Source organism: Penaeus japonicus, unplaced genomic scaffold (genome assembly GCF_977035675.1).
Source record: "Penaeus japonicus unplaced genomic scaffold, GWHDUDI00000001_assembly GWHDUDI00000033, whole genome shotgun sequence".
NCBI lineage: Eukaryota > Metazoa > Arthropoda > Malacostraca > Decapoda > Penaeidae > Penaeus > Penaeus japonicus.
The window spans coordinates 3,036,178-3,061,246 of NW_028234435.1; the positions used below are offsets into that span (position 1 = coordinate 3,036,178).

At 44.4% G+C, this 25,069-nt stretch overlaps 2 protein-coding genes across 17 annotated transcripts in view; both read right to left on the reverse strand.

Moving 5' to 3' along the window:
- The window catches only part of LOC122258952 (uncharacterized), a 215,811-nt gene that overhangs the window by 107,093 nt on the left and 83,649 nt on the right, over positions 1-25,069 (reverse strand). For 8 of the 16 annotated variants that reach the window (XR_015192713.1, XR_015192712.1, XM_086556728.1 and 5 more), the window contains exons 2-8: positions 17,972-18,012; positions 9,790-9,882; positions 9,028-9,255; positions 2,768-8,806; positions 2,384-2,630; positions 345-686; positions 1-114 (exon numbers count right to left, since the gene is read on the reverse strand). The exon at positions 1-114 is cut by the window's left edge and continues 78 nt beyond it. Coding sequence is in view for 14 of the 16 variants with exons in the window: in XM_086556728.1 (XP_086412854.1) it covers positions 1-114; positions 345-686; positions 2,384-2,630; positions 2,768-8,806; positions 9,028-9,255; positions 9,790-9,876 (7,057 nt within the window). In the remaining 2 variants the exon portion in view is untranslated. The remainder of the gene's footprint in view (positions 115-344; positions 687-2,383; positions 2,631-2,767; positions 8,807-9,027; positions 9,256-9,789; positions 9,883-17,971; positions 18,013-25,069) is intronic. The other 8 variants (XM_086556722.1, XM_086556719.1, XM_086556720.1 and 5 more) reach the window with 6 other exon arrangements.
- LOC147467760 (uncharacterized) lies at positions 1,559-2,092 on the reverse strand. Its single transcript, XM_086556737.1, has one exon. It carries the CDS (start codon positions 1,955-1,957, stop codon positions 1,691-1,693), a length of 267 nt encoding a protein of 88 aa, XP_086412863.1. The 5' UTR covers positions 1,958-2,092; the 3' UTR covers positions 1,559-1,690.

The window sequence follows — 25,069 nt, forward strand, 5'->3', positions numbered from 1 at the left end:
CGTACGCACTCACGATCTTGTCGACGTCAGACTGAGGGGGCGCTGTTTGGGCTGGCGTTCGGCTCTGGCCCTTCTGGTAACGCAGCGGCTCCACGTACGGCTCGTTGGCTGGAGCTGGGAGAAAGGGAGCGTTACTCTTCGTTTTCCTTAGTATTCGTCATTAATATTGTCTTCAATGTCAATATTCTTATCCGTATGGCTATTACTATCGCCCTTGCTTTATTTCTTTCCTATTCTTCTCACCTTTATCATTATCGTTATTCTACTGAACTTTAATACCGAGACCAAAAACAAGATGGCGACAGACACCGAAAGGCAAATCACGCTACGACGCCCGAACTCACCTGTCTTCGTCGGCCGCTTGGGCTCCTCAGGCTTGGTGGTCCTGCCGAACCTTCTGGGTTCCTCCTCCTTCTTGGGTTCCTGGAATTTCTTGGGCTCCTCAGGCTTGGTGGTCCTGCCGAACCTCCTGGGTTCCTCTTCCTTCTTGGGCTCCTCCTTCCTTGGAGACCTTCTTGGCTCCTCGGGTTCCCTGGTGGGCTCCGGGGTCGGTTCTGCGCGTGGTTCCCTGTCGGGTTCGTCTTCAGGCTGGCGATCCCGCGGGTCGGGTCGGGTGGCGGCAGGTCGGCGGGTAGACGGAGTGTCTCCGGCCTCCTGCGTCGAGGGGGAGGAACGTGGTTCCTCCGCTGGGCAAGGGAGAAGCGAACGCACAGTCGTCATCACCAAGTTCCAAAACGTGGATCGCTATATGTATGTATGCATATATAAAATGCTGACTCTCTCACTTATTCCCTCTTCTCTTTCTCTTTCTCTCTCTCTCTCTCTCTCTCTCTCTCTCTCTCTCTCTCTCTCTCTCTCTCTCTCTCTCTCTCTCTCTCTCTCTCTCTCTCGCTTGTTCGCTATCTCTATTCACACACACACACACACACACACACACTCAAGCGCGCGCGCGCGTAGACGTACCTAGAAAAAATGAAAAGCAAATATACATGTAAACAGTGAGCATGCTAAATAAAATCCGCTTGCTCCCGAGTACCTGTTCAAGATTCCAGTTTCTATGCAGCCTGTAATAAGGACACATTCCTTACCTTCAAGATGCAACTTTTAAAGCAGTTTCAAAGCAAGCACCGAAATGCATAGCGCATGCAAAGCCACATGTAAGAATGGGATCGCGGTGAAGAACAATCAAGAATGATGGCCAAAATAGAAAAAAATGAATAAATAAAGAATAATTCCACTACGGATGATAGTTCTTATAAAACAAGTAGCGAGATTATAAAGACAACGATGTTAATGGCCATAACAATGAGGGATACATAGCTAAAATGATCACAAGCGTAATGCATGCAGTCACTTCTTTCCGATTCTGAAATAAAAACAAAGTAAAACCTTCCTGTAGGCATTTCACAGTACATGATTTAGTCAAGCTTCTAGTCCACTAAGAGAAGGGCAAACTAAAGTTGTGAATTACTGATTAGATTAACAGAATGTGTTCTTGAATCAGTAAAAAAATAAAAATAAAATAGCTGGGTTAACTAGCAACTTAGTCGCGGCGGCTTTAGCACTAACTCTTGAGAAAACGTACAAGGGAAAGACACTGTCCCACACTGTCAATCTTATCAATAATTCACCACACCAGACACCTACTACGTGTTTCTTCGTACCCCGATCTTCCAAGAATCTCTAGATCCTACAGCCGATCCACGACGGTCGTCAGCTTGTACTCACTCTCGAACTTTTTGATCTTATACACGATCCCCTTCACCCCCACCATCAGGCTACCGTCTTTGTCTCTGGCGGGAGACAGGACGAAGCCTTCAGTGTCTGTGCGGGAGTTCTGCCTCGTGAAAAGCTTCTTCGGGGCATTACTCTCTCCTTGGGTGGCGTGCGCACTCGAGCTCGTGGTGGTGGAGGTGATGTTGGTGGTGGAAGTTGTGAGGGAGGAGGAGGTCTCCATGCCCTTGGAGGTGCGTATGGAGCCTTGTTTGTTGGCGTGGGACAGGATAGACAGCGAAGGGAGTGCTAGTGAGGGCCAAAAGTTCAGTTAAGCGTTAGTGCTATGAGGGGAGGAGTTACTGTTTTAGTGCGAGCGTGCCTGTTCTGGGGAGGACCTGTCAGTATTCATCACAGCTGAAATATCACTCGGTGCAAAACTCTCACAAGCCACAAGAGATTATTTGGTCAGAATGAGTAATCTGAACTTGTACCTTCGTCGTGTTTAAAATATCTTCTAAATATTAAAGAATGGGAGCTCATTCAAGCCTAATAAAGCATGATATTAGTCATCAGTAGCTGTTAGATCTCGAAAAAAAAATAATAACCCCAAAGCCTAACTCTCTGTGATGAATAAAATAAATTAATGCGAGACAACTATCACACTTACATTTGGAGATTGGTTTGTGCTTCTTATCACCGGATTCAGGTCCCTTTTTGGGCTCTTCTGGTTTCCTGTCGAAGCGTCGCGTTGTTTGCGGTGAAGCGGTGGGAGAGGGTTTCGAGGGGGTCATGTCCACGAAGCGCTTGTAGGTGGCAGGTGATGACGTGGTACCTGGGGTGGTGGAGGGACGCTTGGCCAGTCTCATTTGTCCACGGATGAGGCGCCTCTCTTCATAAGTCTCTGCTTTTTCTAGCTGTAATACAGTATAGAGAAAAATGAGTTTACAATTAAGTAAAACATATACATGCTTCAAGACGAAGCATGTTAAAGTTTTGACTCGGAAACTCATATGCTAATAGTGATCATCAGTATGAAAGAAATAGCACTTACCATGCATTCAAGAATTGTAATATCAAATATCGTTTCAATGGACTCGAGATACTCTGGTAGGTTCTCTCGTGAGACCTCCAAGTCCTCGAAGAACTTCTTGTTGCTGCCGGCTCGCTCAATGCGGCGAAGCTTGTTGTAATTTATACCGCTGTCCACTGGCTTCCCTGTAACGAAGCGAGTTGGAGATCCTTCCTTGCTGAAGGGTGCAGGTGAGCCCTCCTTGCTACGTGGAATAGGGGAACCCTCCTTGCTGTGAACTGCCGGAGACCCTTCCCTACTGAAGGGTTCTCTCCTGTGTGGGCGCTCGCTTTCGGGTTTATCTTCGTCGTCATCTGAGGGTTCTTCGGTTCTCCTGGTTGTCTTTCTTACCTCCTTTGTAGTGGACTGATTAGTCGATGCCATGGCACTCATTACCAACTTACTGGAAGTTATCTTGATGTCCTCATTCACTTCCTCCTTGACAGTCTTTTCAACTGGTTCTTCCTCCTCATCATCACCAAGTGGATGGAAATATTTAGGAACAATCTTTGGCTCCTTGACAGGTTTTCTCTCCTCTGGCTCCTTTGTTTCTTTCAAAGGCTTCCGTGTTTCTGGCTCCTTGGGTTTATCATCCTTCTTGATGGTGGACTTCAATGTAGGACGCTTAATGGGTGATGGGATTGGATCCTGCTTAGACTGCTCAAAGAGTGACCTCTTTGCAAAGACGGATTCCTTAATTTCATAGGATGGCTTCCTGGTAGGAGTGTCCTTCTTCTTTTCGAAGGGAGTCTTACGATCGAAGGCAGATCTTCTAGCTGAAACATCTGTTGTTGTGATCTTCTTTTCTGTGATTATCTGAGAGGACACTGATTTTTCAACATCCTGAAGGATCTTGGATGTAATTTCCTCAGGTTTCTTTTGCAGACGTTCAGGCTCTGGAGATCTTTCTTTTGGAGAAGCATACTTTGGAGCCTCATCAGGCACCCCATTTTCTCTGTTCTCATCTTCACTTGGAGATGTATCTTCTGCTGATGGTTCATCCTTTGGCTTTTCAGCTTCTTTGGGTTTCTTCATCTTTTCATCACTAGGTTTTCTTTCAAATGGCCTCCTCCGATCAGGTGTCTTCTTATCTTCATCAGGTTTGGATGGAGTAAGTTTTGTGTCACTTGGCTTCTTTTCAAATATACTCTTCCTATCTGCCAACCAAGGCTTGTCTCTAGGGGACTGTTTTGTGTCTGGTGCCTTCTTCCTGGAAGTTTCGGGCTCCTTAGTGATATTCTTGTCACTTGGTCGACTCTCTAGAGGCCTTGTTCTTCTAGGTTTAATAGAGTCATCCTCTGGCTCATCATCAACAGGCTTCTTCCTGCTGGTGGGTCTCTTATCCTGAGGCTCATCCTCAGCAGAAGGCTCCTCTGGTTTGTCTTCTGGGGAGGAGTCTGAAGCCTCCTGACCATCTGAGGGGTACTCTGATGGCTCACGGACAATAGAAGGCCTGTGGACAGTGTGATAGGGGAGATCTGGCTCACCAGATACATCTTCTATCGTGGGACTATACTCCTCATCAGATGTAAGAGGCTTCATATCTTCTGTCATGGGAGTTTCAGGAAGTGTGACAACTGGTTCTTTGGCTCCAGATTTTGGCTTATCTCTTGAGTCTGGCTCCGTAGATCGGCCCTTAGGTGTCCTATCAGTTGACCTGGTAGTAGGAGTCTTCCTTTCAGTTGTTCTTGAAGGAACAGATCTTGTTGGCTCTCGTTTATCAGGCGACCTTGTTGTTGGTGACTTCCTAGGAGATTGGGAAGGCCTTGTTGGACGTCCAGTTGTTCTCTCAGGTTCACTGGGCCTTTCAGCTGGTCTCCTTGACCGTGGAGTCTTGTCATCTGGCTTCCTTCCAATGTCTCCATTTGTTCTAGGTTCAGGACGACGAACATCACCATTCATTTTAGGCTTACTCTCAGGGGAGAGGGGCTTCTTGAGTGGTGGAGATCGAGTTGTCCTTCTGGTTGGGCTGCTAGGCTCAGGCTTTGGTGTTCGTGTAGGGCTGCTAGGCTCAGGCTTTGGTGTTCGTGTAGGGCTGCTAGGCTCTGGCTTCTGGGTCCTGGTCGGACTCACAGGCTCTGTGGCATTTGCTTCCCTGTGACGTTTGCAGCACTGTCTGCCTGTTGGTGTCACCTCCCGTGGTGTTGACACACCAGACCTGATGGGTGATCGTCCACGATGCGGGGAACTGGGGACACGCTGTGGTGATGTGGTTGACTTAGGAGCGCGTTTGGTAGTATCCCTGGGGGTAACAGGTTCCCTTTGTGATGGTACCCGGCGAGTAGGAGAGTCATCCTTAGCCGGGGCTTTCCTAGATCCAACAGGGACTCGCCTTGAAGGCTCATCAGCTTCTGGCTTCTTCCTAGGGCTCACTTCACGCCTCTTCTTTGGCTCCTCTTCTGGTTTCCTTCTAGTAGTCCTTGATGTAAGAGGTGCCTTCTTTGTTGTGTCTGGCTTCCTCCTGGAAGGCTCTTGAGGCTCATCTTCTGTAGGTGAGGACAGGTCCTCATCTGGTTCCTTGTCATCCCCTTCAACATCTTCATCAGGTTCATCTGTTTCAGGTTCAGGCTCTTCATCTTGTTCGTACCTTTCCTTTTCTTCCTCTTCCAACCTAGCAATTTCAGTTTCCAAATCTTTAATGTCTGTGTCTCGTGCATCTACGACATCAGTTTCCTCTGTGACTTCACTTGTAACATTCTGCATAGTCACTTTTTCGACAGTTGCTTCATCCCTTTCAACTCGAAGTTTCACCTCCACTGATGCTTTGTCATCTGTGAAAGAAGGTAATAAATCACGCTTTGCATCCACATCAGTGTCCTTTGGCTTATCCTTAGGTTCTGCTTTCTTCAGGGAGGACTTTAGACTTGTGACCTCAACACTTGCAGTCTTGGCTGCTTCTTCAAAGAATTTCTTTTTGCTTGATGTATTGACCCGGTCAGGTCTGCTAGCCTTTGTTGTTGGTTCTGATTTCTTGCCAGGAGTGAATCTGTTCTTTAGAGCAGAAACTGATCCATAAGGAACATCATCAGGTTCTTCGTCAGGGGCATCACCCGAGGGTTTTTTCCTGTCTGGCGAAATTTTTGCCTCCAAAGTCGATTTCTTGGTTGGCTTTGGTATTTCCCTTTCACCTTCATCAGTCATAATGACGTCCTTTGTGTGCACTCTCTTTGTAATGTTATACTTCTCGCCAGTTGTTTTGCTCTGGCGTGTTTCAATGATGACGGTAATTGCATTGCCATATTCATCAGTTTCTTGCTTCCTTCTGGTGTAAACAACCTCATCATCAAGTGAGGGGAACAGTCCTGACTCATCATCGTCACCTTCCTCAGACCTGATGACAACATAGCTGGTCTCGCGCTCAGGAACAAGGACAGGCGTGGATTTTAAGATGGTCTTTGAAGTGTACTCAGTTCCATCGATGCGACGCCTAATTTCGGTGATGGTCTTGACAATAGTGCCGTCTTCCTCCTCATGTTGTTCTTCCTCAGAACTCACAAGGGTGTCATCTGAGCTGCTGACTTGAATGACTTCCTCAGGACGCTGGCGGCGATTCTCAGAGAAGGAAATGTGAACTTGAGATCCATGTTTAGATGTCTTCTCTGTGCGTTCTACTGTGTAACGCACACCATCTGTCCTTTCTCTGGTCTCAGTCACAGTCTTGATGATGTAACCATCTTCTGTCTCCTCCTCATCCACTGTCTGGTCAATTAGCTCATCATCTTCAGTCCCAACAAAGGTGACAGGTGCTGGTGAACTGAACGTCTTTTGAATGTTGTGTGTTGTGTAAACAGAGCCATCTGGCCTTTGATATCTTTGTATCACTGTCTTGATAATAGTACCATCATCTGTTTCTTCCTCGGTTACATTTTCATCGAGGATCTCATCTTCAGAGGTCTTGGGATGGATGCTTGCCTGCTGATAAATCTTTGACATCCTTCGGAGAGTGTACTGAGCACCAGAGACGCTGCTGCGACGGCGCTCTGTCACCGCCTTGTATTGTGTGCCATCACTCAGTGTTTCTTCATTGACCTCTTCTTGCAAGACTTCATCTTCCAAGCTGGCCACCTGCAGAACTGGCTCGGGCATCTTGGGAATCCTCATAATTCGGTGACGAAGATATTCAGTGCCATCCTTAGTGCGGCGTCGCTCAATGATGGTTTTGACTGTTGATCCATCAGACTGAACTTCTTCTTTGACTTCCTCATTTATCAGCTCATCCTCAGCACTAACAGCGATATTGGAGGAACAAGCACTTCCTACTGGCATCTTCTTTACATCCTCTTCTGTGCCTTGGAAGCTACGCAGCACATATTCAAATGAATAAGTTGAGCCATCTTTCCTCTTTCTAGTTTCTGTGACAACCCTGATCTTCATGCCACTGTCATCTATCTCCTCCTTCTCCTCCTTATTCAAGACCTCATCATCATTCTGAATTGTTGGGAGACCCTTCTGAAGGTCCACACCTGACAAGGTCATTCTACGGGACCTGAACACTTGCCTGTGGGTATATTCTTCTCCTCCCTTTGTGCGCCTAGTCTCAATAACAGTGCGAATAATGGAGCCATCTTCGCTCTTTTCCTCTGTTTCCTGTGTATCAATTACTTCATCATCATCAGAAGGTGTGATCTGTGTGCTCTTCACCTTTGATGTCTTGTATACCTTCTTGGTGGTGTACTCAACTCCATTAGGCTTTCGCCTTGTTTCAGTGACGGTCTGAATGGTTATGCCATTCTCATCCGTTTCTTCAGTTTTGTCAGTAGAGATCAACTCGTCGTCCTCATTGTAGGCGACGTCCTCTGGATGGTCATAGTCAAAGATCTTTGATGTCTTCAGTACATTCTTAGTAGTATATACAATACCATCAGGTCTGCGCCTTGTCTCAGTAATGATTTTGATTTTGTTGCCATCTTTGTCCTCTTCCTCAGTGACATCTCTTTCCACCACTTCATGATCAGGGTTTCCAATGAGGATCTCATCGATCTCGCTCTCACTATTAACGACTTTGGTTGATCTTGCTACGCGCCTTGCAGTGCATTCAGTCCCATCCTTCTTTCGTCTTGTCTGAACCAACATCTTCACAACATTGCCAGACTCGTCAAGACATTCCTCTTCTTCCTCCATGATAACTTCATCATCATCATCAACACTTGCACTAAGATATGTATCTAACTTGTCCAACTCAGTCATGATGGAAGTTTCCATCTTGGCTTCAACCTCTGCTAGCTTTGACTTTCTGGATGGGATGCCAGACTTTGTTGTCTTTACTGTAGTTTTGGTTGTAGTGACTGGGGCCTCCTTCTGAGCACCTGTCTTTCTTGTCATTTGAATTCTGGACGAACTGTCGCCCGGGGTTCGCTTCGTAGGGGATGAGGGCGAGGCCTTGTCTCCAACATTACGGCGTGCTGCGCCGATGTCAAGTTCCTTGGATGGTTTCTTGTCTGAGATTTTCCGAGTAGCAGTGCTACGGACGGGGATCTCTGACTTGCTTGTTCTTGAAGTCTTGCTGGAGGAGCGTTCATCTCGTGATGACTTGCGAGACGAAGAAGTCGTCTTTGTCTCTGTTGTTCTCAAGGTCCTGCTCTCACTCTCGGTCCTTACTGCTGCTTCATCATCGGAGGTCAGGCGTCCTTCGTTGGCCGACACATCATCCTCAGCAGAAGACCTGCGTTCCCTCATGATGCGTGTAGGTGAAACAGAATCCCTCACTTCCTTGTTCTTCATGGAAAGGTATCCTTCACCAGCCAGAGCATTGGACTGAATGGAATATGTAGACTTGGTAATGGAGACGACAGCATCGCCGTCACTGTTGGCATCGTGGTCTGACAGTTCGCCAAGGATCCTCTGGTACCTCGTCGAACGGTCTTGGCTTCCTTTGCGCATACGTTCCTTGATCATGTCCTCTGCCGAATGTCCCTCAAGGGTCATGGAGTCCACTCCGCGCATCGTGAGTCCACCGAGACGAACATTCTGTGTTGAAATGGAATCTGTTACTGCCGAGTCTCCATCCACATGCATCTTCACCTGTAAACCCGGAATATGATTTGAAAAAAAAGAAAGTGAAAATGTTAGTTTGTCTAAACGTTACTGAAATGCATGCAGCTATCGACATAATCTTTAAAAACTACAACTGTAGATACATTGTTAATTATACTAAACAAGTAATACACTTCCAGGACATTAGATAATTCCAGACGGAAGCACAAACACATATATCCATTCCTAGACATCGCCCCAAGCTTCACCTCAATGTTGGAGGAGCGTCGTGTGGTCGTCGTGGTCATCCCTTCTCCGTCACTGCCGACGGTGATGGTGGTTTCGGTGCGTTCCGTCACGGTGCCGTCGTCGGCCGTGGACAGCGTGCCCAGACTCTCCTCGTCGTTCTGCACCATCTCGCGCAGCCGCTGTTCCCGGAGCTTGTACATCCTCGCCCTGATCCGCCGACGATCACCGAAGTCTTCGGCCTGTTGCCACTGTGGGGGAAGCACGAGGTCAGGAACTCTTCTTCGAGAAAGACGCTCGAGATTTATATTAGAAATAAAACGTAAGAAATGGCGAGAGGGAGGCAGAGAGAGCGGTAGGGAGGAGGCAGAGAGAGAGAGAGAGAGAGAGAGAGAGAGAGAGAGAGAGAGAGAGAGAGAGAGAGAGAGAGAGAGAGAGAGAGAGAGAGAGAGAGGGGAGAAAGAATGAATGAGAGGGAGGGTGGGGCAGAGAGAGGCGAAGGGGTGGCAGAGGGAGTGAGAAGGAGGCAGAGAGAGCAGATGGGAGGAGGCAGATAAAGGGGAGAATAAAGCATGGAGAAAGAGTGCGGGAGAGGGAGGCAGAAACAGGGGAAGGAAGAGATAGAGAGAGGGGAGGGGGGGTGCAGAGCGGGAAGAGGAGAAAGAGAGGGGGAGTGGTCAGCCGAGAGAGATGGTGGGAGAGGTGTAAGCAGATCGGATAGAGGGGGAGAGGGAGGCAGAGAGGGCGAGACGGAGGAAAAGAGACACAAAACAGCAAAGACTTACCATGACTCTGAGACGTTCTTCATCGGTGATGGTGTCGAGGTCGGTCAGGGCGGTGGAGGCCCCGAAGGGCGCCGCCACCGAACTCATCCCCGCCTGCGAATCAAAGAGGCTCATGAGAACAGATACAAGGTCACGGACACTTCGTCGGACAATCCTCGGGTCAGACCTTGTACTAGTGGCTATCATGTTTGTGTTTATCGGAAATCGTGTCTGGATGATAAATATAAATATTTTAGACAACACTTCTATTTCCTGTACAATAATCACTGCGAGAAAGACAAGTATTAATAAAAAAGGAAGTCAGATAAAGAAGAAATAAGATGAGGTTTTACACTTGATGCTGTTCGTGACGTATGAACAATGGAGTAACCTGGAAAGATGTGCAACAAGGTCACGGGCGGTTAGTGTTATGCTGGGTCATGGGTGGCTGCATGAGTTCACGCCATTGTGCACATGGACAAAACATTACACACATACAGTATATTCGTACATAGATACAGACATATACGTGTGTGTGTGTTTATATTTATATATACAGTATATATATATATATATATATATATATATATATATATATATATATATATATATATATATATATATACATATAATTATGAAATAAAAAAGTGCTTAGCGACAAATATAGATGAAAGGTATGGATGAGACTCAACACCTTAACAACGCAAGAGATGCATTTGAATACCCGATCACACAAATAAATGTTCGTGAGTAAATGGTTTACATTACAGCTTACCGATAAACAGATGCCAATATTGCCTTGCAGTTAAGTAAGGGATGTTTCCCCAAAATGGAGAGAGTGGTAAGTGGTAAGTATGCACGGTGCGTAAGTGGCCGTAAGTAGAGCAGGGTCTACGCCCACAACCCCCACCCCTACCCTACCCAGCCCACCCCTGTCACCTACCGCCCATAAATACATTTGTTTTACGCGACGCAGTTTGTTATAAACGCCTACGTTCAATGAGTACGACTTCCTTGACTAAATAAATACTAGTATTATTTCACTGAAAACTACAGGTATTTCACTGAACACTCCAGGTACTACAGGCACTCACAATACACCGACCAGCGCACGGAAGTAAAACTAGTAAATGCTGACAGGAGGGGCGGAAGGGAAGGGAAGGGGGGAGGCAGCATTGCTCAATACACGTTAAATTCTCGTATGTGTATTCGTGAGTGAGTGAGCGGGTGTCGGTGTGGGTACAGACAACGTGACTCTTCCCACGTTACGAGTCTATGCGGCGTGGTTTGTGGTGGGAGCCTTGCCTATCCACCTATCCCTCCACCCCTTCCCTCCACTCCCTTCCCTTCAACCTGTTTTCCACGTCAACCCGCCCAGTACCTTTGATATTTGACTTTATATCAATCACACGACTCACACATGAAATCATCCTCAACTCATGACCTATTTTCTTCGTTCAGTTAACCTTGTTTCTTAACACATGTTTGTTCATGGCAGATTTTGGGGTTAGTCATTAATCTGAAATTAACACGAAGTTAATTACTGTTAATTCCTAAGAGTAGTTATGACATTCTGATATGAGCAAACTATACAAGTTATAATCTAAAACGTATTGCCTGTAAAATTCTACGGTGGTTTGAAAGAGATAGACCAAAGTTACAAACATAATATTATTTAGTTTAGAAATTTGTCAATGCCGATTTTCCATCCTAATCAAAAAGGAATAATTGCTAAAACTAAAATGATATAAATGATTAATTCGCCATTTTCCTCAATGTGATTAATAAGCACCAGTGCCTTTCTCGTGTTTACACAGATGCAAGCCCTCACGGAGGTCATTACACTGACGCAACGAGGTATGGAATTATGGCCTTTAATTAACACCATGATTTAATTTACAGGAGCTGTTTAACTGATCAATAACAGAGGGTAGTCTCCCTTATGAGTAAATACAGTCGGGAGTCTATGACAGCGTTCTTCAAGCCTCTTTTTTTCCATCGCGACCCTGTCTATTTTGTGTATGGAGTAAGTAAGCACTCTATACTATGGATTCATGCAGTAACTGACCTATTTTACACTAGGAGCAATGCGTACATTTTTTTCTCTACCTTGACTGTTGTTTTCTCTATTGTATATACATATATACATGCTCATATACCCGCATATTGACATTTTATATTATCATCACATCAAAAACATTATCATTATCAGTATAAGTACCATTATTACTACCATCCTAATTATTATCATTACCATCAGTAATAATTGCAGCAATAGCAGTAGACCTATCATCATCATTATTTTGTATCAACATCATTACTATGAAACGGAGCAACTGACCGGCAACTCGCAACCCGCCCTCTGAATTCCTCCGTCTAGACGATCGGGTATGATTGACTATTCATGTATAGTACCTCCGAAGGTCACAGTCGAAGTGCCAATTAGCGTGGTGCATCATTAACATAATTCTATTCGGTAGGCCTAAGTAGGAGCAGGTTCTCGGGGACGGCGGGGTCAGCGTGACAATAAAAAAAAGCGAAGAGGAAAGTCTCATAAAGCAAAAGTAAGAACATGGCGGAGAAGACGGTGCACCGCTTCGTAAAACGTTTAGCGGGAGACTTTTGTTTGGAAGAGTGGTAAATATCCATAGTTTAAGACAATAGCCTAAATATGGTTGCAAACTTGAAATAGCAATACATAAAGGGTATTGGGAATAAAGGAGAGCCAGCGGTTCGTTGGGAAGAGCTGAGTGGCGGCCTTATATGGACGTCGCCCCATGCCGGTCTTCAAGTCTCGGCTAGTTCACCTCTCCCGGCTTTTCCCTATCGGCGGAGGATAAACGGCGATCTTTTTTGTTTGCGGGTCTTTTTCTAGCTGATATTGAAGTGCTGAAGTTGCTGCAGTCTTTCGTTTTGCATTTTAATATCTCGTTGAAAAAAATAACGCGTGATTTCGTTTTTCTGCTTCACCTTTTCGGCGTTCACGACCTCTTCACCCACGCGACCTCTTACACAACTTTCGTTTTTTTCTCTCTCTCTTTATTTTCTCGACATTTCAACCCCAGACCCCCCCCCCTTAAAATAAAAAATAATAATATTGAAAAAAAAATCTATATCATCTTGAAGAAAACCTGCAATATCATAACGCCCATGTAAGGAGTAGACTGTAAAAAAAAACACTCGATCCCGCCCAGAAAAATAGAATCACTGACCCAGCACGACCAAAAAAAGATACGAACTGACATACAAATTAGATAAAAAGCACAACCAAGGCTCAGTTTCCTCGGCGAGTTCCTCTGCACTCATGTCCGGGTGGAGAGAGAAGACTGGGATTACAACATCCTTAGAGAGACGTGCAGGTTCGACTGACCGCCACCGCGCCGCCGTGTCTCTCGCCCCTTTCCCTCCCTCCCTGCGGTATTCATATCGTCATATCTATTCATATTCGGATTTACTTGATTTCAGTCAATGTGCTATTGATATTTTTTATAACACTATATTCCACTTTTCCTGAAATTCTCCTTTTCCACAAATTGCACGCGCAACACAGCATTCGAGCGTGCAAGCACAAGGCACCGACACACAATAATGCCTTCATCCCCGGCGCCTCCCTCACGACAGGCGTTTGGTGGTAGGGCTCGGCACAAAATCACCTTCATATTTCACCCTCGCGTGGGCGCGTAAATGGGGGCCTTTCTGTCACCTCTGTGTAATAACTACTCTCACTCGTCATAAACGTTTGCCCCCGAGCCACCGAGGCAAGCAAGGGAAACGTTTCCCCGAGCACCGGCGAAGGGAAAGGAGGTAGAGGGAACGCGACCATCTCACGCCGTTCCAAATATGGTATATCCTACCGCAATCAGGTTATTATCCTTACTCTCCCGCAGTTTATTCTACAACTAAAAATCTGTCCAATAAACGGAGCTTAATTGCTTGGTCGATCATTCTCTTTTACGAGAGCGCAAGTGATCTGAGGTGCTGATTGCCACATCGCAGATGACTAATTTTCTGGCGTATTATTCCCTACGTAAACACTTCAGACGCTTGCTTCTTGCGGCTGTCAAAACAGTCTTCATCGCTCCTTTTATGTCTTTCAAAACATCGCTTATTCCGTCGAGTGCTGCGCTGTTTGTGATACGCAGAGATAGATTCCTTTTAAATAGAAGCAGCACAATGAAATGTCATTGTTATTTCTAATCTAAACCTCCCCAAAAATCATTAGCTCGGTTACACTACAAAAGTCGAACGAAATAATTAAAATGAGACACAAATCGGCCTCAGCGAAACACGGACTCGCCTTCCTGACTACGTTAAAGAACACTGCAGCAGATGTCGCCACATATTTATTTGAGGTTTTACGTACTAACCAACTTGAGCTGATGTCAACAATCACCAGCATCGACATCGTAAACCATCTCCTTAGCCCCGCACGCCGCACACCTCCCGCCATAATGGTGACAGGTGTACCAACCATTCCGTCAATAAACACCTCTCCATCATCGTCACGCCCCCTACTCCTACGCTTTACCTCCTACTCCTCCCCTCATTCTCCTGTCATCACCGAAGGATACCCCGGCTTTGTTTGATAACAGTACTCGTATCGACACCATGATTGTCTCCGCAGGGAATCCATACCAAAGGAAGTAAGCGCGGGGCGGAGGGGAACCCGAGGCAGTGCCCGCAGCTGCCTCCCGCCGCGCGCCGTCGCAAAGCCATAGAGAACTGGGTGTGACATGCGATAGAGTGTCATCGGGATGTGGTTAGGGGGCATGGGTGAAAGAGACAGAGAGAGAGAGAGAGAGAGAGAGAGAGAGAGAGAGAGAGAGAGAGAGAGAGAGAGAGAGAGAGAGAGAGAGAGAGAGAGAGAGAGAGAGCGAGAGCGAGAGCGAGAGAGAAAGAGAGAGAAAGAGAAAGAAAGAAAGAAAAAAAAAGTTAATAACAATCCTATATCTCAGTTTCATATATTTCGCAGATATCATATTAGAAAAAACTCTCCATCGCCCCCCTTACCCCCCTCCCCCCCTCACACACCTCTCACCCCCCTCCCCTTTTTCCTCCCTGCGTGTGACCTCCTGGCCTTCTCTCGTCACTCACACTTTCATACCCATATGAGGAGACGCGAACACACACGGCCTCCAAGCCATTCTTTGTGTATGTCCGGCTGCCACGGGGAGGTTGTTGCGTACTGCGGGCCTCCTGGAGTGCCAACCGGGGAGGTCCTAATTAAGGTGTGGCACTCTCTCTCTCTCTCTCTCTCTCTCTCTCTCTCTCTCTCTCTCTCTCTCTCTCTCTCTCTCTCTCTCTCTCTCTCTCTCTCTCTCTCCACGGTGATGGAGATCCTGTGCGTATCGTGGAATCCGATGATGAATTGATGTTCTTTGTGTTTACGTTATTTTTCCCCCCCTCGCGATTATGGAAATCGTTTTAATACAGTCGTTCTTGATAATACACCGTTGTTCAAAAAGCATATGTAAAGGTCGGAGAAAGTGGTTATTATCCATCGTATTTACATGAACGCGGAGGGTACAAAAAAATAGAAAAAGAAGAAAAAAAAGACGTTCGCCGTAGTCCTCCGTGCTAAATGCGCTGTGAGATTGAATCATCACAGCCACACCTCCCCTGTGGCTTCTGTGAGGCGATATCATCAGAGGGGTGAAAGTGGAGACGGAGATGGATACATGTGGATAGCCTCTAAGGGTGGAGGTGTGCATGCAAGTGGAAGAGAGGAAGAGAGAGAGGAAGACGATGAGAGGAAGATAATGAGTGAAGAATGCCGTGCGGAGACGCTGAGAGGTTAAGTACAGGTTTGTTGTGACAGAGAGTAAGAGTTACACGTAGGTGAATGGTAGGCCGGGGGTAACCAAGGTGTGACAGTGACATTAAAGGATTGTGAACCGATTTAGTGAATTGGATGTAAATATCACTGGGGTTGAGTGTGGGTGGGGTTAGGGGTAGGGAAGGGGTGGTGGGGGTTAAGTATGCAAGAGAATTTGTGTGGGTGTATTGCAAATCTTAAAAATGCGTCGAGATAGATACACTGGTATCTAACAAGATCTCCAAAGGAACATATCCTTATTCTAACATATTTTGTAGCTAAGACAGGAAAAATACGACAGACGAAATGAAAAAGCGCTTAAAACATTTGCTAGTTTACGCTCAACATTTCGCGGAGTCGATAGTATGAAATTAATACGTGACCTTACGGAGTTGCTGACAATCATGAGAAGGGGTCATTAGTTATGACATTGCGCTCCTCCATTCAAAATTCCTTAGGGATCCATCCTTCATCATCCTAAACCTCGAACAGAATAACTTCGTGATTTTTATCTCTATTTCTCAAAATATATATTTTTTAAGGTGATGTTTACAATTGTGTTATTCCAGATCTTAAACTGCTTATTGGAAGTTTTTTTTTATTTATTATTATTTTTTTTTCTTCCCATTTCTGAAAGTCTAACATGTGTTCTTATCTCTGGTGGCGTATTCTGCAAGCATTTCTAACCCTGCGTTTGCTAATGATTTATGCTCTGCTGCACGTATGTTTTGCATTGTTGCCGCGCAAACAACACACACCTGGGCGTTCCCTTTAACACCCTTTCTCTCTTGAACGAACATAATAAAAGGAAGGAACTCACAAAGAAAATCGCCTTATCGTTCTCGGGAGTTGATTTTCATTGACATTGATGACTTTAAATATCTTTTGGTTTTTACCTTTTTATCTTATTATTATTTATCTTATTATTATCTGTACGTTTGCTTAATCCGTGTCAAAAAACAAAACAAAACAAAAAAGATTCGAAATATACCTTTCTTTTCGATGTCTATCATATTTCAACGTAATGATGCGAACTCATGCAAAAGTTTAGTGGTAGAACAACTAAACTCTTAAGTGCAGACTCATTTCTCACCAGCCAGAGAGTCTACATCTCTAGGATAACCATATAAGAACTTGACCCCTAAGAGTTTGCAGGTGGAATATAATGGACAAGCCTCCATCTCGTGTTTTATTGCGCAGTTGTTTGTCTATCTGTCTGTGTGTCTAGCTATCTGTATGCCCGAGTCTTGCTGGTTATCTGTCTGTCTGGTTGTCTGTCTGTCCGTTTGTCTGTCGAAGGGGCTAGTTAGAAGAGTCTGAGCACAATGGGTTGATGGATGAGTTTTCAATGGCTGGCGAGTGAAGCTGATAACTCTAAATAAGCGATATTGCTCACCAAGCATGAATCTATTTAGGGTGTTACAGTGTTAAGTGCAAAGGAGAGCTGGGACTATAAAGTCTGCTAACTGGTGAATCCAGAAATGTGTAGCTCTTAGATGCGTTTCCATCCTTCAAACAGATAAGATAAGATAAACAGTCAAAGAAATCACGAAAAGACAATATATTTTTTCCCACTAAATCCCCATCCGTTAATCAGCACTCTAATGACCATCTAAGAAACACGAACACCCCATAACTGTTGTCATAAGCACCAATCAAATCCCTTAACAGTTTTTAAAGGGCTGCAACCCGCCAATCAGCTACGCACACGAGCGCTGAGTGCACCCTAAGGAACGCCCCTTTTAACTCTGATTTTGATCGACTTGCCACGCCCTCTCATTAGCTTTCCATTTACTCCTAAGTGAGGGTCATGTTGGACTTATATGGTCCGGAGGGAAACCAGATGAAATGACTCCATTAAGCGCGAAATTAGGCGTTAATTATCGAGCAAGTGATTTGACCGCCTTACAAAACGGCCGGTAAAAAAGTATCTTTCTTTTGACAGAAAATGGGAAACTATGTATATTATATGTCCGTATTAATGTGTGTTCATGTTTATTTTTTTCATAGATTATATCATAACCATTCCAAGAAAAAAAGGTTTGTAGTTTGTAGTGCATAGTAATCAGATTCCATGTGATAAAGGTAAGACAAAATAACGCTTAATAACTTCGTACTTTATGTGCATAAAAAATGCGGACCTGCATATGAACCGCATAAATAAAATAAAATCTAAGCAAAGAAACTTTTTAAATTTAATTTTCATTATCATTTCACAATTTTTCCAGCAATTTCATTTGTTATACGAATTTATTTAAAATGCATTGAACTTTTAAATAAGCTTGCTGACGTGATATAATATTCAGAATAATTATCAGTAATACATCAAGGGAGCTAGATAAAATAAATTATGATCTCTATGCCAGTACAACATAAGTGTCAATTTACCTGTGCTTGTCAACGCTCTTCTCTTCTCCTCCGTTACTGCTGGAAATAAAGAAAAATCACTAAATTAGAATATATATAGATACCAACAGCATGAAAACAAATAATGAACATAATATAACGGTAAAAGTGATATAACATCACTAATATTTATCACATTAGGAAAAGAAATTTTATTGACAATTTGAAAACCATATGACATTATGTTTTCAATAATGTGAAAATAATTGAAGCATTTCGATATAATTTCGGTGAAAGTTCTGTATTTTTCTTTTCTTTTTTTTCTTGTGAGTGAAACTAGTTGTGTATTTAGATCACTGGGCCTTGTACCAACACCTTGTTCAAGTTTAGAACACTCACGTCTTTCAGAGTGACATAAACGCACTTCTACTTATGTGTTCATTAGGAAACAGGATTGGTAAGCTTAAATGGATAGGTGATTATCGGTGCGCCTGCAGGTGGGTGGGCGCTCAGGTGACGGAGAGAGAAGGGGGAGGAGGGGGGAGAAAAAACAGATTTGTTGGTTTAAATCACATGTGTAATCACTACGCCCCGAGAAGGATGTTTTTTAATGTAATTTCAATAATTAGTTTGTTTTATATGGATGGTGACACATTGAACATAACTGAACGTATAATTTTCCTTTTTATTTCTCATCGTTCACCTGTCAACATGCACGTCAACCACGTCAGCACGTAAAGACCACGCCAAGGATAGTAATTAGCGTCGCAAATGATGTCCTGACGTATTGGAATGACCCGCGGCCATTAACAAGTTACGCCGAGACCAATGCTGAATACCTACAATCCTCTCTTACCTTTATAAGGGTGATGAGCTCATTACTATGTAACAGACTATTCGACCTTACAGGATCGTGGGTGCCTCACACAGCCTCAAATTGCTCATGCCGTCGATAACTCCTTCTGGTCCCTCCCTCTCTCCCTTTTCCTCCTCCTCCTCCTCCTCCTCCTCCTCCTCCTCCTTTCCTACACTTGACCCCCCTCTCCTTATAAGAATCCTACGAATCCTAATGCATTTCCCCTTGAGCACTGTCGATCGTTCATTACAAGACACTATTTATTTCCCTTATAAAACACGACTCAGACACCTCCTTCTTCACCTCACAGACGCCCCTCTATTCACCGGCGTGAACACAATACCAACCAACAGTACTTTTAACCGTTCAGTTCAGTTCTTGTTCGTTCTGCGCGCCCGGTATTTTCCCCCAAATTCGGCGCGATTGTGAAGGTTGGCATCCCAGTCAGTAACAAGGTGACGTCATTACATGTGTCAGTCACGTCGATCACACCAAAAGCAAACAAAGTCGTTTTGAAAATCTCCGTTTATGTAGGATTGTTAAGTCGTCTCAATCGTGTTGTATCCTTGCCTTGTTTTTTTGTTTTGTTTTTGTAACGTTGGCTCAATCGCAGCTGTTTATTGACAGCTGTTCGGTCCTGACAGGAAATGCCTGTTCGGGGAAGGAGAATGGGAGAGAGAGATCCATTATCTCTTCAACAAACGTCTTGTGTCTTGAGAAGTTATCAAACTTTATCCAGTGGCGACGGAGAGAATGCGTATCTTTGCCACGTGTGTGTGTGTGTGTGTGTGTGTGTGTGTGTGTGTGTGTGTGTGTGTGTGTGTGTGTGTGTGTGTGTGTGTGTGTGTGTGTACGTACATAAACGCATGTATAAATGTATATAGATACACATATATATATATAAAAATACATGTACACACACACACATATATATATACATATATATGTGTGTGTGTTTGGGGGGAGTTGGGGGTTACGTGCGTGCGTGTGTGCGTGGCTATTAAAGTTTCTCTTTCATGTATCTAATATATGCGAGCAACTCATGCTCGCTTTTACCTGTATAAGGCCCGTGACCTTTTAAATCTTATCAGATTGGCCTCTTTCTTTAGGAGTCATGATTGAATAATCGTAAGGTACAGGGACACTTAAGTACAAAAACATTCACACACACAAGAGCAATACGACATGCACACTTTCACACACACACACACACACACACACACACACACACACACACACACACACACACACACACACACACACGCGCGCATACACGCACATAAACATAAACACGAACAAACACACAACAAAGACACACAATCAAACAACCTTACCTATCACCCACTCACAGTCGTGAAGTGAATGTCAAAACCATTGGATGAAGTACAATTCTCCTCAAGATGTCATTACTCATCCTCTTAGACGATAGATGGTGAGGGAGGGGGTCGTGGGGATGGGAAGGGTCGTACTAGGGGTCGTGAATGGGGGTGGGGTCGAGGGGTAGGGTTAGTGAGGGTCGTATCATAGTGGGGATGAGAGGGGGGGTCGGGGTCGTATTGGAAGGAGGCGTTGGTGGGAGTCGTGTAAGACGGGGCGTAAGGTGGGGGGGGGGGGTAGTATATGGTCGTATTCAGGGGGTGGACGGACTACCAGGACTGTCATGATGCCAGCGGATGACAGGGCGGGGTCAATGCCAGGTCAGAAGGTGAGCTGACGAGACTGAAGGGGTGAATGTGAGGGGGAGGAGGGGGAGGGGGAAGGGGAGGTGTAATGACTTTAACAGCTCTACCGTTTTATGAGTAAATAAAGCTAAAACAAAAAAAATCTCTCAAGTTTGACAGAGATGAAAACAATGTGGCGTTATTTCTAGTCAAAACAAACCTGAACAATAACAGCAGTGTTAACACCATTATTCGCCCCCCGCGCTGCTCCCACAGGTTCATCAAGTACTGATTAATGACCCAGCCACTGTATTAGCAATCATTAGCAGTTTCATTATCTAAATGATTAACAGACCTCCCTATCTACCCGATGGTTTGAGATGGGCTTTCACTTTCACTTTCTTTATAAACCTCTACATCTATTTGCATAATGTATTGCCTTATGACAATCTACGCTCACAATATATCACCCTCATATAATCCCGACCACCTGTCAGCATATGCAGTCCATCCTTATACTTAAACATCTGTCTCTAGAACCACAATGCCCTGCCTTCCATTCTTAACTACCTAAATATGCCCCAGCCTTCCAGAACCCATCAAAATGTCCCGTTACCCACATACCCCCAACATCTGTCACAGTAACTCTAACCTCTCCCCTCCGCCCTCTAGCACAACATGCCAGTACCTAAATGCCCCCTGTCACAATAACCCATCACATCCAACCCCTCCCGAACACCTGACACAGGACCCAGATCCAAAAACACTCTACATCACCATACATTCGCCATCAACACCTGACACAATACCCAAATCATCAACACTTGTCACAATACCCACATACCCCCTAAACACCTTCCTAATTACCTTCCGAATAACACCTGTTCCACACTTTCTAGCACCTGCGCCACGCCTGCCCACAAGACCCCAATTGAAAGCCCATAAAGAAAAGGTTAACGGGCGGATCGTGGGCGTCCAAAGGAGGAAAATCAAGTGTTATGGTCACGCCCGTCGACTCTCGCCTCTGCAGGAACGACCCGCTAAAGGTAAGATGTCGAATAAAAACCTTCTTCGGCGGTCCCTTCGTCTTGGCGGACGAGGTCGTAACGGTCGTAGCCGCTTGGGTTTTGAATCTTATACAAAATGGCGGCTCATTTAAAAACCTTCGAAGGAGAGATATATCATAACGGCGACTTCGAAGGCTTTCCTGAGCCGGCGTGGAAGTTTGCTTATCTAAATATGTTTTTATATATTTTTTTTGCGACTCCATTAATATAGCCATAAAAGACACCATCGTAGCGAACTAAAACCCAAACAGTTATCATTTATCTCCATCCTCAAGATGACATCATCACCAATAACAACACATAACCATACCATCACCATTCACACCAAAAACACCATCTTTACCTGCACAGCAAATCCCCAACCCACTTCGACGGGCTTGTAATCAGGTTAAACGTTTGCTGATTTATCGTATGCTAATAACCCTTAAGAAAAAGAGGTTGAGTCGATCGGTGATTGACGATAAATTGCATCTTTAGGATAATTGGACACGGATTTATCTCTCTTCATCTCCGCTCGGGTTGGAAATTATCCTTAACTATTATCCTAGTTGGAAGTAATTGTAAAGGAACGTGAATGAATTGGCACAAGGGTATGGGAACGATAAGTAAAAAGGCCTTTTTATTAGCGATGAATTTATCAGAAGAATAACACTTGGTTTTATTGATGGAAATTGAAACCGATATTATATGGTGGAATATCAATGACCGAATATAATACTGATTGAAGCATTGTGGTGGTGGTGGTGGTGATGGAGATGGAGATGATGGTGATGGTGAGGGTAATGGTAATAGTAATGGTGATGGTGACAATGAAGGTAATGATGGTGATAGTAATGATGGTAATAATAATAATGACATATAATTATAACACTAAATCAGAGAAAGCGCATCATCATCATCATCGTATTGACGAGAACGATGAGTATCGGCCACAGCAGAAACAGCCCGTGAGGAGGAAAGCGCGGGAAAACGAGAGCGAGGCGAAGAAGAAAGCTCGCCAAGTCGTAGTACAAGTAATTCGGCCTAACCTCGCCGATGACGTAAGACGACGGCCGTAATGACGCGCTAAGCATCGGCTCCAGTCAAGAACGTCACATTTCACTCCCTGCATAATGGTCTGTCGTCCCACTGTCAGGTAATGTCAACTTGAGCCTTACGGGGGAAAAATTGAATCAGAGCGGCTTTGAGATCACATCGCCGCCATAGGGACGATTAGCAGGCTCGGCAGAGGTGAAATATCGCCCTTAGTGATCTAGATCGTCTCGACCCCGCCTAGTCCCGTATACGAAAAGGTCGAGAAAGTCTTCACTATTATGCGCTCTTGAATTTCGATGATCATATTCATGTTTTGATTCTAAATAAGTGACGGGCATTGAAGAATTAAAGGTGTAGATTGGATCAATTTTCCTATCGCTTGATAACGCATCTTAATATGCTTTTGGTCTGTAGTGAAGGGTTCGCGAATCGGGCAACAGAACGCGGCCGGTTGGGTGTTGTCGCTCTCGTAAATTCTCGAAATTTGCGAGAAACCGCGAGTCCTACCTGAATCCATGACCGCTGGTTTTCGTGTGTGGGTGTGGGTGTGAGGCGGCAGTCATGACCCTTCATGGCCACTCGATTCAAACCGAAGTATGATCACCGCCATCATTAACATTTCTACTGATATAATCATTCCTAAATTACACACGATAAAGAACATTATTTTAATGAGTAATGAAACTATCTCCCCTCTTTCGCATGCGCGCCTACACGCACACACAGATACACACACAAACAAACAAACATACACACAAACAAACGCACACACACACACCTCAACCCTTCATTTGTTTACGCTAGGATGATGAGCCCTTTAAGTGACGTGATCAGGTGGCTCGTGACGTCACAGGCTTTGCATCTACGGTATCCTTCTAAAATTATCATCTTAAGATCTGTGAGTTACTCAGATATCTGAATTCGCGTTATAAAAACTCTTAAGAAAACTTTCTTTTTTTTCTTTTTTACTTCTGGCTTCTGTTAGTGAATGTATCTATATTTATGTGATATTTGTAGCGAGGAAGTAATTCGATCACCTCCACCGGAAAAAAAATATAGAGAGACTATAAAATAATAATGATAATAGTTACGATGATCAAATTAATACTAATTAGTAACAATGACAATACTAATAACTCATCTTTATTATCATTACTATCATAGCAATAAATAATAATAACGATAATAAGAATGATAATGATGATAATAATAACAACGACAATAACAGCCATGATAACAACACAACAAAATGATAATCTCTCATAATCTCTCCATAACGATAACTTCTAACCTTCCTGCGCCTGTTATCAAGTCCCCCCGCAATAACTTACTTCTCAATACAGGTTATGTTAATGCAAGATATTTAGAATGTCTTGGCTGCTGCATTTAACCTTGCGAATGCCATAAAAGCTCAGCGGCTCAGATCTATTACCTTGAAACATTACTTCGGATTTGAACTCGGATGATAATTGCTGTTGATATACACGAGTCTCGTTCATCCTCGCCATCCTAGTTGATGATTTTTTTTTCATCTCATATTTCATTCCATTTTCATAACTTTCCTTGGGCGTAAAAAAAAATGAAGTAAAAGACGACGGGTCTCACTTAAAACATAAACAAATGACAAATGACCAAATGATATATCTCGCCCTTTAACCTGTCTCCAGGAAGGTTTGTTTCCTCGAGGGCGTCTCGTGCATGCAAGCGTGAACTGAAAGCACAGGAGAGCGCAACGGGGTAAGGCCCAATGACAAGGGCAGTTAAGGGTAGGCAGGTAGGTGTCCTTGATGCAGGTAGCCAGGCTGTGGTGGGACGTGAGGGCTGGCAGGGTCAAGGGGTCAAGGGGGAGGGGGAAGTGGGGGTCTTACTCTTCCCCTAACCCTCCCCTTCTCCTCCTCCTCCTCTTCTTTCTTCTTATTCTTCAACTTCTTCATTTTCTTCAGTCTCGTGGCAAAACCACAGTACAACCCCCCGCCCCCCTCCCCCTCCGGTTCCCTCCAAGCTATCATCGCTAACTTATACTTGCAAACACACAGAAGCCATGATTAGGGACTGTAACCACGAGAAACAACGGCAGTGGAGGAAGAACAAAAAAAAAAGTTTCTCTTAACTTCTGATTTTTGGGAGATTAGATACAATGTCCACTGACTCCATCGGGTCTCAAGGTGATGTAGTAAACACATTTCCATTCCATGCCTTCACAAGTAGCTTACGTTATCTAAAGCCGAAAATGTAGTCATCATATATTCCCTGTTCTTCTTCAAAATCCGGTGTACGAAATCCACTCTACTTTAAATCCAACACACACACCTCACAAACACCTGAAACGCCTCGAGAAAGAATTCTCAGGGGGAAAAAATGCAAAAGTGCATATATAAGCAGGCACAGAACTTGCGTGCATGAGGACACACACGCACATACATGAAGACACGAACAAGCCCATAAAATGAGTTAATGTAAGTATATTATTTTTCCCTTCCTTCTCATTTCGTCCTCCACTTTCTGTTATTTTACTTTCCTC

What these genes read in the sequence shown, in the direction of transcription:
- LOC147467760 (XM_086556737.1), bottom strand. Translation starts at nt 1,957, where the DNA reads ATGGAGACCTCCTCCTCCCTCACAACTTCCACCACCAACATCACCTCC.